Below are 14,212 nucleotides of genomic sequence, written 5' to 3' on the forward strand. Positions count from 1 at the left end.
AGTCATAAAAGATGATTTCACCCCCTTTCCCTTCCCCAGTGCAGCCTCCTGACCAACATGGCCATTAGTACACATAAGTCTTGTAATACCAGGAATAACCTTTCCCTGGGTTAGAAATGAGTCTTCATGGGAAAGATCTGTGACTATCAGAGCCTTCTGCTGATGGATTGCAGGATCCAACCCTATGTCTGAACAAAGCCATACAGCGATGGCACAATTGCTAACCATGAATCCCATTCCTGCTGTGTTGGTCATATTATTCTGGGACATAGCTGTCCTACTCATGGAATATTTCTTATAATTTATCTAATGGACCATAAATGTACACTAAATTCTATCCTTCCCACGTCAACAAAACCAACGAAGTAAAACCTGGGGGATATCTTCTAGCACAAAGGAATTCATTTCTAATTGTTGTTCTAAACATTAATTATTTTATTTAGTAAAAATAAGTTTGGAGGAGTCATCTGTTCCTAAGGAATCTGTTAAATTACAAATCATTATTCTGAAATATTTCATCTGATGCTGTAACAATCATATGCGTTGCTTTCCATTCAGTCAAGCCTGTTTTATCACTCGAGTCACAAATTTGAGCTTCACTGAGTCATTCTTGCATGTCTATTCCAAGCTCATTGTAGAGGAAAGCGAGTTGAACGGCAACCTAAAACAATTAAAACGTTTGGTTAAAGATCAACAGACCTTTTTATAGTGCTTTGCACACTTCACAGGTATTTCCGGCTCTTTACAACACTGTTGCTGGTCCCCTTCCCATGCTATCCGTGCTCCTCTTACACTGCAGATAATAATGTGGGTTTCTCCTGCAGTCCGAAGAGTAATCAAAGTTCTTCCTGCTCAATTCTCTTTAGAAAATGGCAGCTGCTGTAATGGGCTTTTCACTGAGACCAGAAAAGCTTCCTGTGAATTGAGCATTACTGTCAGGTATAACACAGCTTGTGGTCAGAACATAAGCAGCATCTCTGAAGCCGGTGTCACTAAATGCTTTCAAAATTGCTTTGCTTCCTTCCACCATAGCCCATGTATGAAGAAAGAGTGTGCATGCGTCCTATGTTAAATATCCTGTTTTCATGTAACTGAATTTTAACTCTATAGAAAATGCAATGATGAATTTTTTTTGCACATTTAGGTTTATAACTGTACAAAACCACACCCACTCACCCATACAAATACAGTGTGTATCCTGATTAGTGTATTACAACCGTAAGGAATATTGCCACTGTCACTACTGCTTTTTGCGGGCAAGTGTTGGAGAAGGCCTCCCTTCAGATATGGGTGCGGCATGACACAAAGAGCCCAATACAAACACAACTCCTGTCTTCAGTAATGCTGAACAAGTGTCTGGATGGGGGGGGGGAGGGATCACTGTGTCTAACCCTTTGTGTCCCCTATCCTCCTTGATGAATGGTCATTGCTATCTATACCTACCAGTTTGGCTATGGCAGCACATACATTGTTTGGCTTTTAGTTCAGGATTTCCAGCCCAAGGAAGCATACAAATGGTATCTGTTTTAGAGTTTTTTTCTTCTGTTGAATTTGGGCCATAGCCTAAGAACTTATTGTGCATCAAATCTTTATAAATCTCTGTTTGAAGGTTCTGGTACTATAGAGATGAACAGAGGTATTATTTTTGCACTACTAAGACACTAATATTGTAGTTAGAATAATATAGATATGAAATGGATGATGTAAAACGAGCAAAGGTGTGCATTTGGCAAAGCTGAACCCCCCCCCCCGAAAAATACCTTATTGGGATTTTTCTGGGGTTTTCTCTCTTGAAAAAAATACATGGTGATTTAAAGAGCGCTCAAAAGTGGATCCTGAATAAGGCAGAATTTTTTTTGGCATTTTTCAGGCTGCTTCAGCCCTGCACCCATTTTGTAAAAAGATTGGGAGGAACCCCTCCCCCGCTTCTTCCCTCACGTGCTGGCTGGCTAGGTCTCGGAGGCGGCAGGCTGCTCAGAGCTGAACACTAGGCTCAGCCTGGCCAGGCCCAGCATTTCGCTCTATCCCCCCGCCACCTCCGAAGTCCACATGGATTTCAGAGGCGGCAGACAGCACAGCGCTGAGAGCTGGGCCTGGCTCTGTGCTGCCTCTGAGACCCACATGGACTTCGGAGGTGGCGTAGAATTTTTCAGGTTTGGGTTTAATAGACCTGAACATTTTTGAAAAAAGCTGGAACTCCCCCCTCCAATACCAGTATGGGGACATGACTTTTTTGGATTTTTCAAAAAATTCCGGGTCTATTAAACCTAAACTTGGAAAATACCGAAAAAATGGTGCACACCCATTTTTTACACCCACAAGTGTAAATTTACACCCACGAGTGTAAATGTCTCTCTCTCACACACACAGATAAACACACTAGTTGGTCAAAAGCTATTTCTATTCTTTATTGATATTACTGATGTCATGATCAATCTATACCTACCAATTCATACGCTTGTTTCTGACCATGACATGAATATTGGACGTTCAGCAAATGACACTGATCTGCAGAATCCTGTCCTTATGAATGGGTTCACCAAATGTCCCACAACCATGTACCTAGCAAAAGCCTTATTTCTTTAGCGTTCTGGGAAATGTGAACATAAAAATAGAGGAGCACAAGAACAGCCCTGCTGGATCAGACCAGTGGTCTGATCATCATCCTGTTTCACAGAGAGGCCAACCAGTTGCTCTGAAGAGGGAACCATCACGGCACAGAGGCCAAGGCCTTCTCCTGATGCGGCAATAGGACAGCAGGTTATGTGGCAAAGCGAAATACAATCCCATTTGGATGATTTCCACAGAATCATTTTGTGATGGGTAAACAGTGAATATTCCTTTAATGAAGCTATGGGAGTGTGCTCTTTGGCTGGTCAGTCTGGGTGTCCAAGGAGACGAAGAAGGGATTGCATTCAGAGCTGGCTGGAAGGAGGGAGGGATGGATGGATGGCAGAGGGTTAAGCAGCAGTGAGGATATGTAGGGATGCTACCAAATTCACCTCTGATAGGCATTCACACTGGAATATGCGATTACAATCTGAGTTGTCTGTTCCACCAAACTGAAATGCATACCCATTCTTTTTACTCCTTTTCCATCATTGTGCCCCAGATTTTGCAGGAAGGTGTGCATTTGGATATGCATTATCATTACGGAGGGATAGACTGCAACACACTGAACACCTATCTATCCATCCATCCAGACAGAACAATATATATGAACACATATATAATAAATATCAAAGTGTGCACATCATGTGCACATCCACACAAGATGTTCACTGAAATCCACACTGCATCATCAGAAATGCCACTCCATCCCTTCCATACTTGTTCAATTTTACTGCAGTAATGTTCCATTCCACACAATATACATACAACAGCAGGGACTGTTGAATTAAAAGCATTGTTAAGTTTATGTACAAATTATTCCTTAGATGTACATTTCCCTCAGGTCTCCATTTTATCCCCTAACTGGATAGCTATTTTCTCCACATTATGCAGAATAGATCTACGATTGTCTACGGGATTCTCTCGTCAATTAAAAAAAGTGTATAGTGATCATACCTGGTTTAAAGAATCTTCCCAAGAAGAAGTACAATGACTGCCTCCTGGTTGCACATCTAAAATAATATTAGGCACCTGAAGACCTAAAACAGATATAAAATACAAACAGAGGGTAGTTAAATTCAGAAGTAAAACTGAAGATGTGGTGTTGTAATATATAACTGGAATTCCACTAAAACCAGAAGAAGAAGAAGACTTGGTTTTTATATGCTGAGTTTCTCTACCTTTTAAGGAGAATCAAATGTGTTTACTATCACATTCCCTTACTCTCCCCACAACAGACACTTTGTGAGGTAGTTGGGGCTGAGAGAGTACAGAGAGAACTGTGACTGGCCCAAGGTCACCCAGCTGGCTTCATGTGTAGGAGCGGGGTAAACCAAACTGGCTCACCAGATTAGAGTCTGCAGCTTTATGTGGAGGAATGGGGAATCAAACCCGGTTCTCCAGATTAGAGTCTACCACTCTTAACTACTTCACCACACTGGCTCTCTGCCAGTGCCCTCCAGGGCTTTTTTCTGCCCTCTCAGCACCAGATGTCCTCTGCTTTATTGTGCCATGCCCAATGATGCTCCTGTAACATTTGCACTGTTCAGGGTACTGAATGCTCAGACTGCAGTCACTACCCAATGCCCAGGTACTACTGCCTGGCAATTGCGGTTGTCACGGTGCACTGGTCACATATCCTTAGCTCTTCAGGGTTGGCACAAATACTGGGAAAGGGTCAGAGAACTGAGGGAAACCTTTTAAAAAGTAGAAAATGGCTATTTCTTGTTGACTTTAATGGAACTCCAATTATTAGGTCATTCTGAATCCAAAAGGTCACAACGGCAAATCTGAATAACAAATCCAAATTTGTGGTGCGCTATCTTCCTAATAAACAGTGCTAAATCCATTACACACAGAAAAAGGATGATACTGGTTACTAAATACAGAGTCAAATACAAAGTCAAATACAGTAAAACAAGGCCACTTAGAAAACTGCAATTGAGTAAAATACATGCAAAATACACTGCATATTTAGAACTCCATTTTTAGAGCACTGTTTTCATGCCATGCTGCTGCGTGATGATTGAGCCAACTACATGTAAATGGGAGAATTTCTACAGTTACCTTTCTCATCTGTGCTTTTGGCTTGGGTGTAATCTCTTACAGCTTTTCTAAGTTTACTAATGTATCTTAGCACTCCTGCCAGAGGTACTCGTTGATCATTTTCAGAGACTGTGATGAAAAGTGAAGGATAATGCTGGGGCAGAGGGAGAAAAAGGAGGCAGAAAGGAAACGTCTGAGTTAGCAGGATGAAGTTACTGACGCCATGCTGTGTGGCCGTTGCTTTTTAACCAGAGGGAATTTGATCGGCACTGCCAGCGGGAGATGTGTTACAATGGTTTGATTGTATGGATGAGGAAACCACACATACTATGTCTACACTTGACAATTATGGAAAGATTGCACCCATTACTTAAGTAAACAGTTGCATTTGCTTTCTGTTAAACTGTAAACATCCTCAATGATTGAGACTGCAAAGAAGAACCAAGGAGAATCTGTCAAATTCACTCAGCACCATTTTATCTATTCAAATCCACCTGGCATTCTACATAGGATAGGGGCCTGAAATGCCTTCTTCCCCTTCTCCCGCCTCACTTCTTTAAATCCTGCCTAATGAAGAGTTCCAGAGAAACCCCAAGGCTTGATCAACCATTGGTTAGGCCTAATAAAAAGCACTAGACCAACACAGCTATCTTTGCCAAATAACCAATTTCTCTCCACATACTCAAAAGGTGTGATATAGAAAAGGTCATTTTAACTTTAATTCAGTTGGGGGGCCAGATTAGTCGTATCAAGATAAGAGACCATCTTATGGGCTAGGCGGAGTTTGAAGAAAGCCATTTTTGCAGCTGCATTAACTTGCTTATCCAGCAATAACAGTATAATCCCAAGGCTTTTAACTGATCAGCAAGGATCAGTTAAACTCCATCAGAAGTGGGGAACCAATTTACCACAGCAGCCAGGCAGTGATTTAGGACCTCTACCACACCACTAGGAGACTTGGAAAAGGATATATAGAGCTGGGTATGATCTGCTTATTGATGACAACCAACCCCAAAGCTACAAATGATTTGTCCTAAGGGCTTTGCACAGAGATTGAAAAGGATGGGGGATGGAATTGCATCCTGTGGAAGACCACAGGGTTAGGTCCTATACTGATAAAGGGTTGCTATTAGAAACCAGTTGAGTCCAATCCATGAGGAATGATTTGAACCAGTTCAGTGTGCACCCCCTAATACCTACTTCTGCTTCCAAATGTCTCAATACGATGGTATGATCTACTGTATTGAAGGCAGCAGATAAGTCCAATAAGACTAGCAAACAGACATGGCTTTTGTCTACACTTAGATGCTCACCAACTACCGTATATACCCATGTATAAGCCGACCCGCGTATAAGCCGAGGTGTCTAATTTCTCCCCAAAAATGGGGAAAAATTAGGCACCAGCGTATAAGCCGAGGGTCGGCTTATAACCCCCCCCCCCCGCGCGCAGGCTTCCTTCTGGGCTCCTGGCGGCGGGCCCGGCGTAGCGGCCTCCCTGCAGCCGCAGGGGGCCTCTGGAGGCCTCTCCCGGCCTGGAAAAGGCGGCAGGGGCGGCTGGGTGGCCTCCCCGCGGCCGCAGGGCGCCTCTAAAGGCCGCTCCCGGCCGGGAGAAGGCGGCGGGGGCGGCTGGGTGGCCTCCCCGCGGCCGCAGGGCACCTCTAAAGGCCACTCCCGGCCGGGAGAAGGCAGCGGGGGCGGCTGGGCGGCCTCCCCGCGGCCGCAGGGCGCCTCTAAAGGCCGCTCCTGGCCCGGAGAAGGCGGCGGGGTGGCTGGGCGGCCTCCCCGCGGCCGCAGGGCGCCTCTAAAGGCCGCTCCCAGCCGGGAGAAGGCGGCGGGGGCGGCTGGGTGGCCTCCTCGCGGCCGCAGGGCGCCTCTGGAGGCCGCTCCCAGCCAGGAAAAGACGGCGGAGGTAAGTTCCCCCCTCCCCCCTCCCTCTACCGTATTGACCCGCATATACGGCTTTTTCAGCCCTTTTTTTGGGCTGAAAAACTCGGCTTATACGCGAGTATATACGGTAAAGCTATCCCACCCTGAAGCCAGACTGAAAAAGGTCTGGAGCAGATGAGTTATCTAAGAAGACCTGGAGTTGGTCGGCTACTGCCTGCTCAATCACTTTCCGGGACAGGATAGAGACTGGGCAATAACTGTAGGGATGTGTTTTTAAAGTAGCATACAAATAACTGCCTCTTTGAGTGGCTAAGGTAAGGTGCCTTGAGTTAGTTGGGACTGATTTATAATAGATACTAAGAGTTTGTGGATGTACTGGACTGGAAGTTAGGGGCAAACATAACGAAACCCATCAACCTGAGATTACGATGAAGAGCTGGTGGGACCAAACCCCTGTCATCAGAACTGCATCATTCACCCACTTCAATGAATGAGCAGCTGTCACCATTAGGAGAAGCAGCTATCACTTCCTTGCCTGCTCCCTCATTTTCATTGGCAGCTACTCCTCCTAGTGGCTGTCAATTCTCGCTTCAGAGGGGAAGGGAATGGTGGAAAAGAGCAGGCAGCAGCCCCTGCCTCCTGTCCTTTCACTACCTGGCAGAGGAGGATGGCAGGAAGAGGAAGAGTCAATGCCATTCAAGCCAAGAGAGGCAGGAGGGGTGGGCAGGCTCAGTCCTTTCTGGCACGCCCAAGCTACCACTGCTCCCACCCAGAGAGAGCAGGAAGGCTGAAATTGCTGCTACTGCTACCGCATACCGAGTCAGTGTGTCAAGACTTTGTGGACGTCTTAAGGGTGTGGGGGTTTCAGCAGCTCCCCAATGACATCTACCCCCGATGCTCGTGTTGCCTTGTGGACATTTTGAACTGTATGCTGGCAGTACAATTAACTTGAGCAAGACCCACTGAAGTAAAGGGAAAGTGCACAAAAGCTGTACAGTTTAGAAAGGAAGTCGGGCAGCCCAATCCTGAAAGGGGGGGGGCAGATCTGTGGCGGCTGGGAGCTTCCTGGCTGCTGAAAAGGGAGTTGTAGGTATTTAAAAATCAAAATGGGGGGGGAAATCCCCCATTGCCTCCAACGGGGCTGTGCCACCCCGAAATGTGCCACAGCACTGCCACAGCTCAAGGGGCTGTTCCCAGGGTGAAAGGCGTGAGGAAGCTGCCTAACAGCAGCTCCTCCCCCAGAAATGCCCCTGGAATGCCCCCCCCCCGCCACAGGTGCGGGCTTTCCCAGCGTGGCTAAGCTGGTGGCAGGGGCTGCTGGCTCCTGGACACTGGTGTGTTTGCCCCCACGCCGGGGGCAAGAAAATCATTTTAAAGATGCCATGAGGTTGGAAGTCAATTTTTTTCACACAGGTTAATGTTTGCAATATTCTACCTCTGAAAGAAGGATTTACTTTCATAGTAGGATGCATTTAAAACACACTGCAGAAAAACACTTAGCTATGCTGTAGCCCCATTACACAAAGCCTTAATAAGATTTAATAGTCCTTGAGAGTCGTAAGTGTTATGACACTGGCTAATGGATACTGGCCAGGTTCAGCTATCATTTACATCTTTGCTCTTGACGTAACTTGAAAGATGCAAGTCTCATTCACCAAACTTCATTTAAAGAATCCTCGGTACCGATGATGAGTTTGTTTTTTACTGTAGAAGTTTGCTGTATAATTAATCATCATGTTATCGATTGATACACAAGGTACAATCCAGCAGCAGTTAATCACTTTGACGTCCCGCCAATTTTAATGGGAGAGTTAAGCAACTATTAAGCTGTTCTTGATCACAATCTAGTAGATTTAGAATCCTTAAATTGGGTAGGATTGTGACCATTGTTAGAAACTTGTCAAAGTATACAAAATGTCAACAATTTACTTATGCACTTCATAGTAATAGGAAAATATGACCTTGTACCTGTGGTCTTATATTCTGATAAGGGCAGTAGCTTTTAATATATTCCTTGCAAGTCTCATCAACCAATGGATTTCCCCATTCTTCTTGCTCTTCAATGGTCAGGGGAAGCTGAGGATCCAACATTGTATTTAAAACATCCAGAAAAGGAGACTGTGAACCAAACCAACATATTTTTTTCACACCTTTAAGATAATAACAATGAATCAAAGGATACTTGTTGACATACAGTATAAGATTATCTGTATTTTCCACTCTCCCTAATATGATTCTCTTCTCAGGGGGTTATTAAAAAGCTGTAACAAACAAACCTTAACCCACATCACTAGTTAAAACAGCTGAGGAAAAAATCTTTTACAGTAACAAATGTTTTTATTTAGACATTTTTCCTTTATATAATGCAAATCTCTATTGTTGTCCCCACTGACATATTTAACTCTAACTTGGCAAGGTTCTGACCTGAATGGTTCTGGCTAGCCCGATCTTGTCAGACCTCGGAAGCCAAGCAGAGTTGGCCCTGGTTAGTATTTGGACGGGAGACCACCAAGGAAGTCCAGGGTCGCTATGTAGAGGCCGGCAATGACGAACCATCTCTGAATGACTCTTGCCTTGAAAACCCCACAGGGTCACCATAAGTCAGCTGCAACTTGACGGCACTTTCCACCACCATTCCAGCAAGGGGGATCTATGTAGATTACTTTGTCTATTCTGGATCATCAACCACTTCCTTGCAGTTCTCAAGTGGGACCCTTGGACATTATTCTAATGATCAAACTATTTGCCTGTTTCCTTAAGAGTGGAACCACTGCTTTCTTCTAGGAGATCTGTGACCATGGATGAAACTGGTAATTGAAATAGACTGTATGGTCACATCTATGCTGCAAAATCCTCCTGTCTGCCCAGTGAACCAAGAATACACAGAATCCACCTGCAATTAAGGGCTAGAAAGAGTGGGCTTTAATTTTGGCTTCCTGACTGCATGAGAGAAGAGTGGGAGTGCAGTCTAGCCTTGAGTGCTCAAAACATGTTGGATCCAGGTCTGCGCTGGCACAGGATACAAAGATACCACCAGACCTCAGAAACCTCTATTCCAAAGTAATTCTGAAAAGGGTGCCCTGAACAGTGAAGTGGAATGAAATGAAAAACTCTCACCTGTAAAACCATTGCTCTGATAAGGTAAGGATCATTGTTGTACAGAGCTCCTGCAAGAACTCCTCCAGCACTCAGACTTGCCAGGGCCGTATACATGGGCTGAGAAAACCCCAGTTTGTGCAACAAGTTTATACATGCCTTGAGGTCATGGATACCATTATGCTTCTTAGTAGTACATCCATCTTTATGCCACCCTAGGCCTAACTCTCCTCCACCTCTGGAATAAAATGATTACACAACCCTGTAAGAAAATCTACACATTTTTTTGAAGAACAGCCCCATCACTTCCTAACTTTATATAAGTGAAATGGTTCATATAAATTTCAAAACATGGATGAGAAAAGTACTTTGATCTGGAAATGTCTGGTCAAAGCTTTCATGATTTGTCAATTTATAGTTAAAGAACTGCTAAAAACACCCAACATTTCTGCTTTAATTTTAAACCCTGGATCCCTAATCTGGGATAAGTTCTTACCTCAACTGCACTTTTTTGGTAAAATGACTAGAGGAATAGTTCTACAATTTTTTCCTCTTAGGACACTGCCACCTGTACATTGGCAATATCCCTAAAGTACAGCCACTTATAATTTTCTTTCTGTACACAAAAATGTGGCTGGGGTACAAAACAACCATGGATGTATACTGATTTTGACTTCTGGGGTGCTTTTTTTTTTTACACCCCAACCCATTACATGTGTTTGCAGTAAAAAACACACACACACACACAAAAATCCCATGAGTTTTTCCACTAGAAAACGCTGCTCCAGAGAAGTATTTTAAGTGCTCTGGAGAGATTAGGCAAATTCCCTGAGTGGTGTATACTGAAATATTTCAACAACAGTTAAAGTAAATATACACATTAATGAAATCCAAGACAATAAATAGAAAACTAATTTCATTATTTAAGTAAAAATGGCTCGCTCTCTCTCTCTGGGTCCAACATACTTTAGGCAGGCCAAATGTGCCCTCCCCGCCCCAAGAGAGATTGGCATCCATGTATGTTCTAAAAGTGATAAAAGAGCTGACCAGGAAAGGCCTCCCTGGACAAGAAATTCCACAGCTTGACACTGCTACTAACAAGTCCTTAAATCTTGTTACGTGTGTGTACTGTGCCCTGTATTGTAACCAGTGCTGTGTTAGGTAGGTACCCTCAACTATACTAGAATCTGCACGTTTATGGACTTGAAATATTTCCTCTTCTCACTACAGAAGTTAAATTCTCGATACAGAACAGTTCACCTGGAGAAAATGGCTGTTGTGGCCATTGGACTCTATGGCATTGATGTCCCTCCCCTCCCCAAACCCCGCCCTCCTCAGGCTCCGCCCCAAAAACTTCTCACTGGTGGCAAAGAGGGACCTGGCAACCCTACTTTGTGCAGCTGTTCTTTTCGACCTGATGCAAGTGTCTAGACCTCTGTTGAACTTCTTCATTTATTGGTACTATGCTTGTGACGTAAGCGGAATATGCCTCAAATGTTTTGGTGTTCCTTGAGCTTTATCCTTTGAAGAGATTCTTATACTAAGAACACTTTTTTTTAAAAAAAGTGTTGATATCCTTATAAATGTTCTGAAAGGCTGTGGGAATTTCATTTTATGAAAGTTGTAGTTTTGGCTTAAACGATGTACTTGCTTTTCAAATTCAACATGGCTCCTTCCCCCCTCCCCCAAATTCATCAGGTTTTTTTTTCTACGCATGCTAATTAGAAAAGACAAGCATGGATATGAATAAAATTATTCAAACTGAATAAATAACACAAAGAGCATATCTAGACTTAACCAGGAAAACTACAGTAGTCGCTGTGATAATGCCTTCTTAAATATTATACAGAAGCAGGGAAAGCAGGATGTGTAATTTGCAACATGCACTGCGAAACTTGAGACCCATGAGCGCCTAAAGTGACTTGTCTGGATCCCACAGATCACACTTTGGATGACATCAACTAGTTCTCTTTAGTTCCTATTTCACATGATACAAAAAACATGAGGAAAACAGCTTACTCCAACTAATGTCCTAACACTGGCCTCTTTGTAGAGTTTTAAGATTTTTGTTGTTGCTTTTCCACATATCCTATTTCTCTTAGGGCTTTCACAGAAATTCCAGTAATTTATACTCTTTCTGCTACTGAAACCAAGGCCATGCTTCCAAGGATACACAAAACTCCCATAAACCAATGAGACTTACTTCTATATATACAATAAAGGCAGGAATTAAATAATCATACATGCTATTCATTTGTTACATTTATAAAATTCCAGCATTTCAGCTAAATTGGCTTATGGAGTTGGTTTCCCGAGATATGCTATATGTTAGATCCAGAGTCTCAAAAATTAATAATATTTGTCCATATGAAAATACTGTATTCACAATTTTCAAAACTAAGCAGGAAAAAAACAATCATATTATTTTTGAATTATTTTTAATTATTGATTACTTAGAACTATAGAGGAAAAGCCGAAAATGGATAGAGGAAGGGGACAAACACAAAACAGAATTTATCCAGCAAACAGAAGAAGCAAGGTTAAACATTTGTACTATTTATATACCATTGAAATAACTCATACACTTTTATCAAGTGCATGTGTTATAGCATCTGACCTTAAATGAGGGTAAGTCTTCACAAAGTGAATGCAGTATCACTGTAGCCTTTAACTTATCCTTTTTATGGAAAAATGAGAGCTTGTGGTAGAAAACTGACACTAGAATAGCATGATAGGAATCAAAAGGCTGGAAAACCTGAACCCAGTCATTGTTCATATTAAGCCAGAGAGCTGAAATCATTATATCCTCATCTGGTGAATTTTAATACAACTTAGTGAGCAGGGCATTACATATATTTATGGAGAAATTAAATTATGAATGGTATTTCATAGGAGAAAACAAAACAACAAATAAATACAGAAGAGGCTTCCTAAGCACACATTTCCCAAACAGCAAAACAACTCCACAAACCAGTGTTATAATGTATGGAACTTACCTAACATGACAATATGCTAAAATCCACCCATCTTCGATTAACATTAAATTTTCTGGTTTGAAGTTCATGTTCACATCTGAGCCATAAGCTCCATACACATGAATCAGAAGTGGTTTCCTGTGTAGCTCTACAGAACTGGCTTTATGAAAAACAGTAATTGGCACCCAAATGTCATCCTAGAAATGAAGGAGTATTTTACATTAAAGGATATTTCAAAATTCACAAGGGACACAGAGAAACGAAAGCTTCAATTATACATTTTAAAATGTGTTTTTCTTATTACAGTAATTCTTCTGTACTTTGACTGTGTAAAAAGAAGCACTCTTGAAAAATAAACCTGCGATATTGGCCTGCTGCTGAGTTGGTTTACCAATGTGGAGTATAAAAATTCATTTAAGTGCAACACTGGAGAAAAATCTATAAAACAAGAAAACAACCAGCTTCTCCTGCACCCTCTAATAATACCCATATGCATTAGGAATAGTTTAGTTTAGCTCTTAGTGTAGCGGCAATCTTTTGTTATGAACTTAACATTTCTAAATAGATATGTATTTATTTTAAAGCTCCTAAGGTTGTTAGGAATTCTTTCCCTTGCGACTGGCATTCACAGTACCCCAGTCCTTACAATTTTAATTCCTTTTGCATCTCACCCAGAATATCCTACACATAAATATTATGGGGGATTAATATTTTTCCATTGGTACATAGCCAGAGATTATTTTTTCCTCCAGAGGGTTCCAAAATGTCCTTCGTGAGTACTTTCTTCTACAGCAGGATGAGCCAGGCATTAAAGCAAGAAGGGGTGTCCCAATAAACCTTTTGTGCCATGTGCCATTCTCTCTTGGCTAAAGTAGTCCCCATCTCGAAAATAAAGCTGGAAAAAGAGATGGTAAACCTCCTGAACACCTCCTTTCTGTGCTGGAGGGAAACTCAGTGCCAATCTAATGGACATGGAAGCCAGAGTCCTTTATCTACAGTCAACTCAACGCTCCCATCCAGATGCTGTTCAAAAGACAGGGAAGAAATAACTGAGAATCTTACCTTGCTCTTAGCTTCTAAGCGTACAGGATGACAGTTCACTGCTATGGGTACCTCTTGTTCAGTGAGCTCAAGAAGCTTGTTTTCTGCCAATGAATATGCAAAACGTATTGGAGGCTGAACAGGGGAGGCAAGCAAAAAATAGCAAGTGCTGCTGTTGTACTCAGGATGAGGCTCCAATTCAAATGAACAGGCCCAAGCAGGTAGCTGGAAAAAAAATCCCAGCAATCGTTAATATCCCCCAAACCTTGGCTGTCTTTACAGAACTATATTCGATGCCTCCTCTTTGATGAAAGGGTTTGAACTTCAAGCTTAATTAACTTTGGCATGCGCGTCTGCCAGGAGTTGCAGTCCCTCCCCCTTATAAATTAAAAACGTCAAAAGAAACACTAGGACAAAGAGGGCAACAATTTAACTACTTTTTTCTCCCTTCCCTAAAAGCTACTTAATGAGGTTCAACAAGTAATTGAAATGGAAAACAAAACCTTATGTCGCTTTGAAATAAAGGGAGAAAACAAAGTCATAATCAAAGGCCTGAA

General features: G+C 42.5%; 1 protein-coding gene across 1 annotated transcript in view; it reads right to left on the reverse strand.

The window, feature by feature from the left end:
* Positions 1–604: 604 nt before the first annotated feature.
* PREPL (prolyl endopeptidase like) overlaps positions 605–14,212 on the reverse strand; it is a 36,579-nt gene continuing 22,971 nt past the window's right edge. The window contains exons 8-14 of the mRNA XM_056852613.1: positions 13,677–13,880; positions 12,636–12,811; positions 9,661–9,877; positions 8,512–8,661; positions 4,678–4,810; positions 3,568–3,650; positions 605–661 (exon numbers count right to left, since the gene is read on the reverse strand). Of these exons, the coding sequence (XP_056708591.1) occupies positions 605–661; positions 3,568–3,650; positions 4,678–4,810; positions 8,512–8,661; positions 9,661–9,877; positions 12,636–12,811; positions 13,677–13,880 (1,020 nt within the window). The remainder of the gene's footprint in view (positions 662–3,567; positions 3,651–4,677; positions 4,811–8,511; positions 8,662–9,660; positions 9,878–12,635; positions 12,812–13,676; positions 13,881–14,212) is intronic.

The sequence above is a fragment of the Euleptes europaea genome, chromosome 7, assembly GCF_029931775.1.
Source record: "Euleptes europaea isolate rEulEur1 chromosome 7, rEulEur1.hap1, whole genome shotgun sequence".
Taxonomy (NCBI): domain Eukaryota; kingdom Metazoa; phylum Chordata; class Lepidosauria; order Squamata; family Sphaerodactylidae; genus Euleptes; species Euleptes europaea.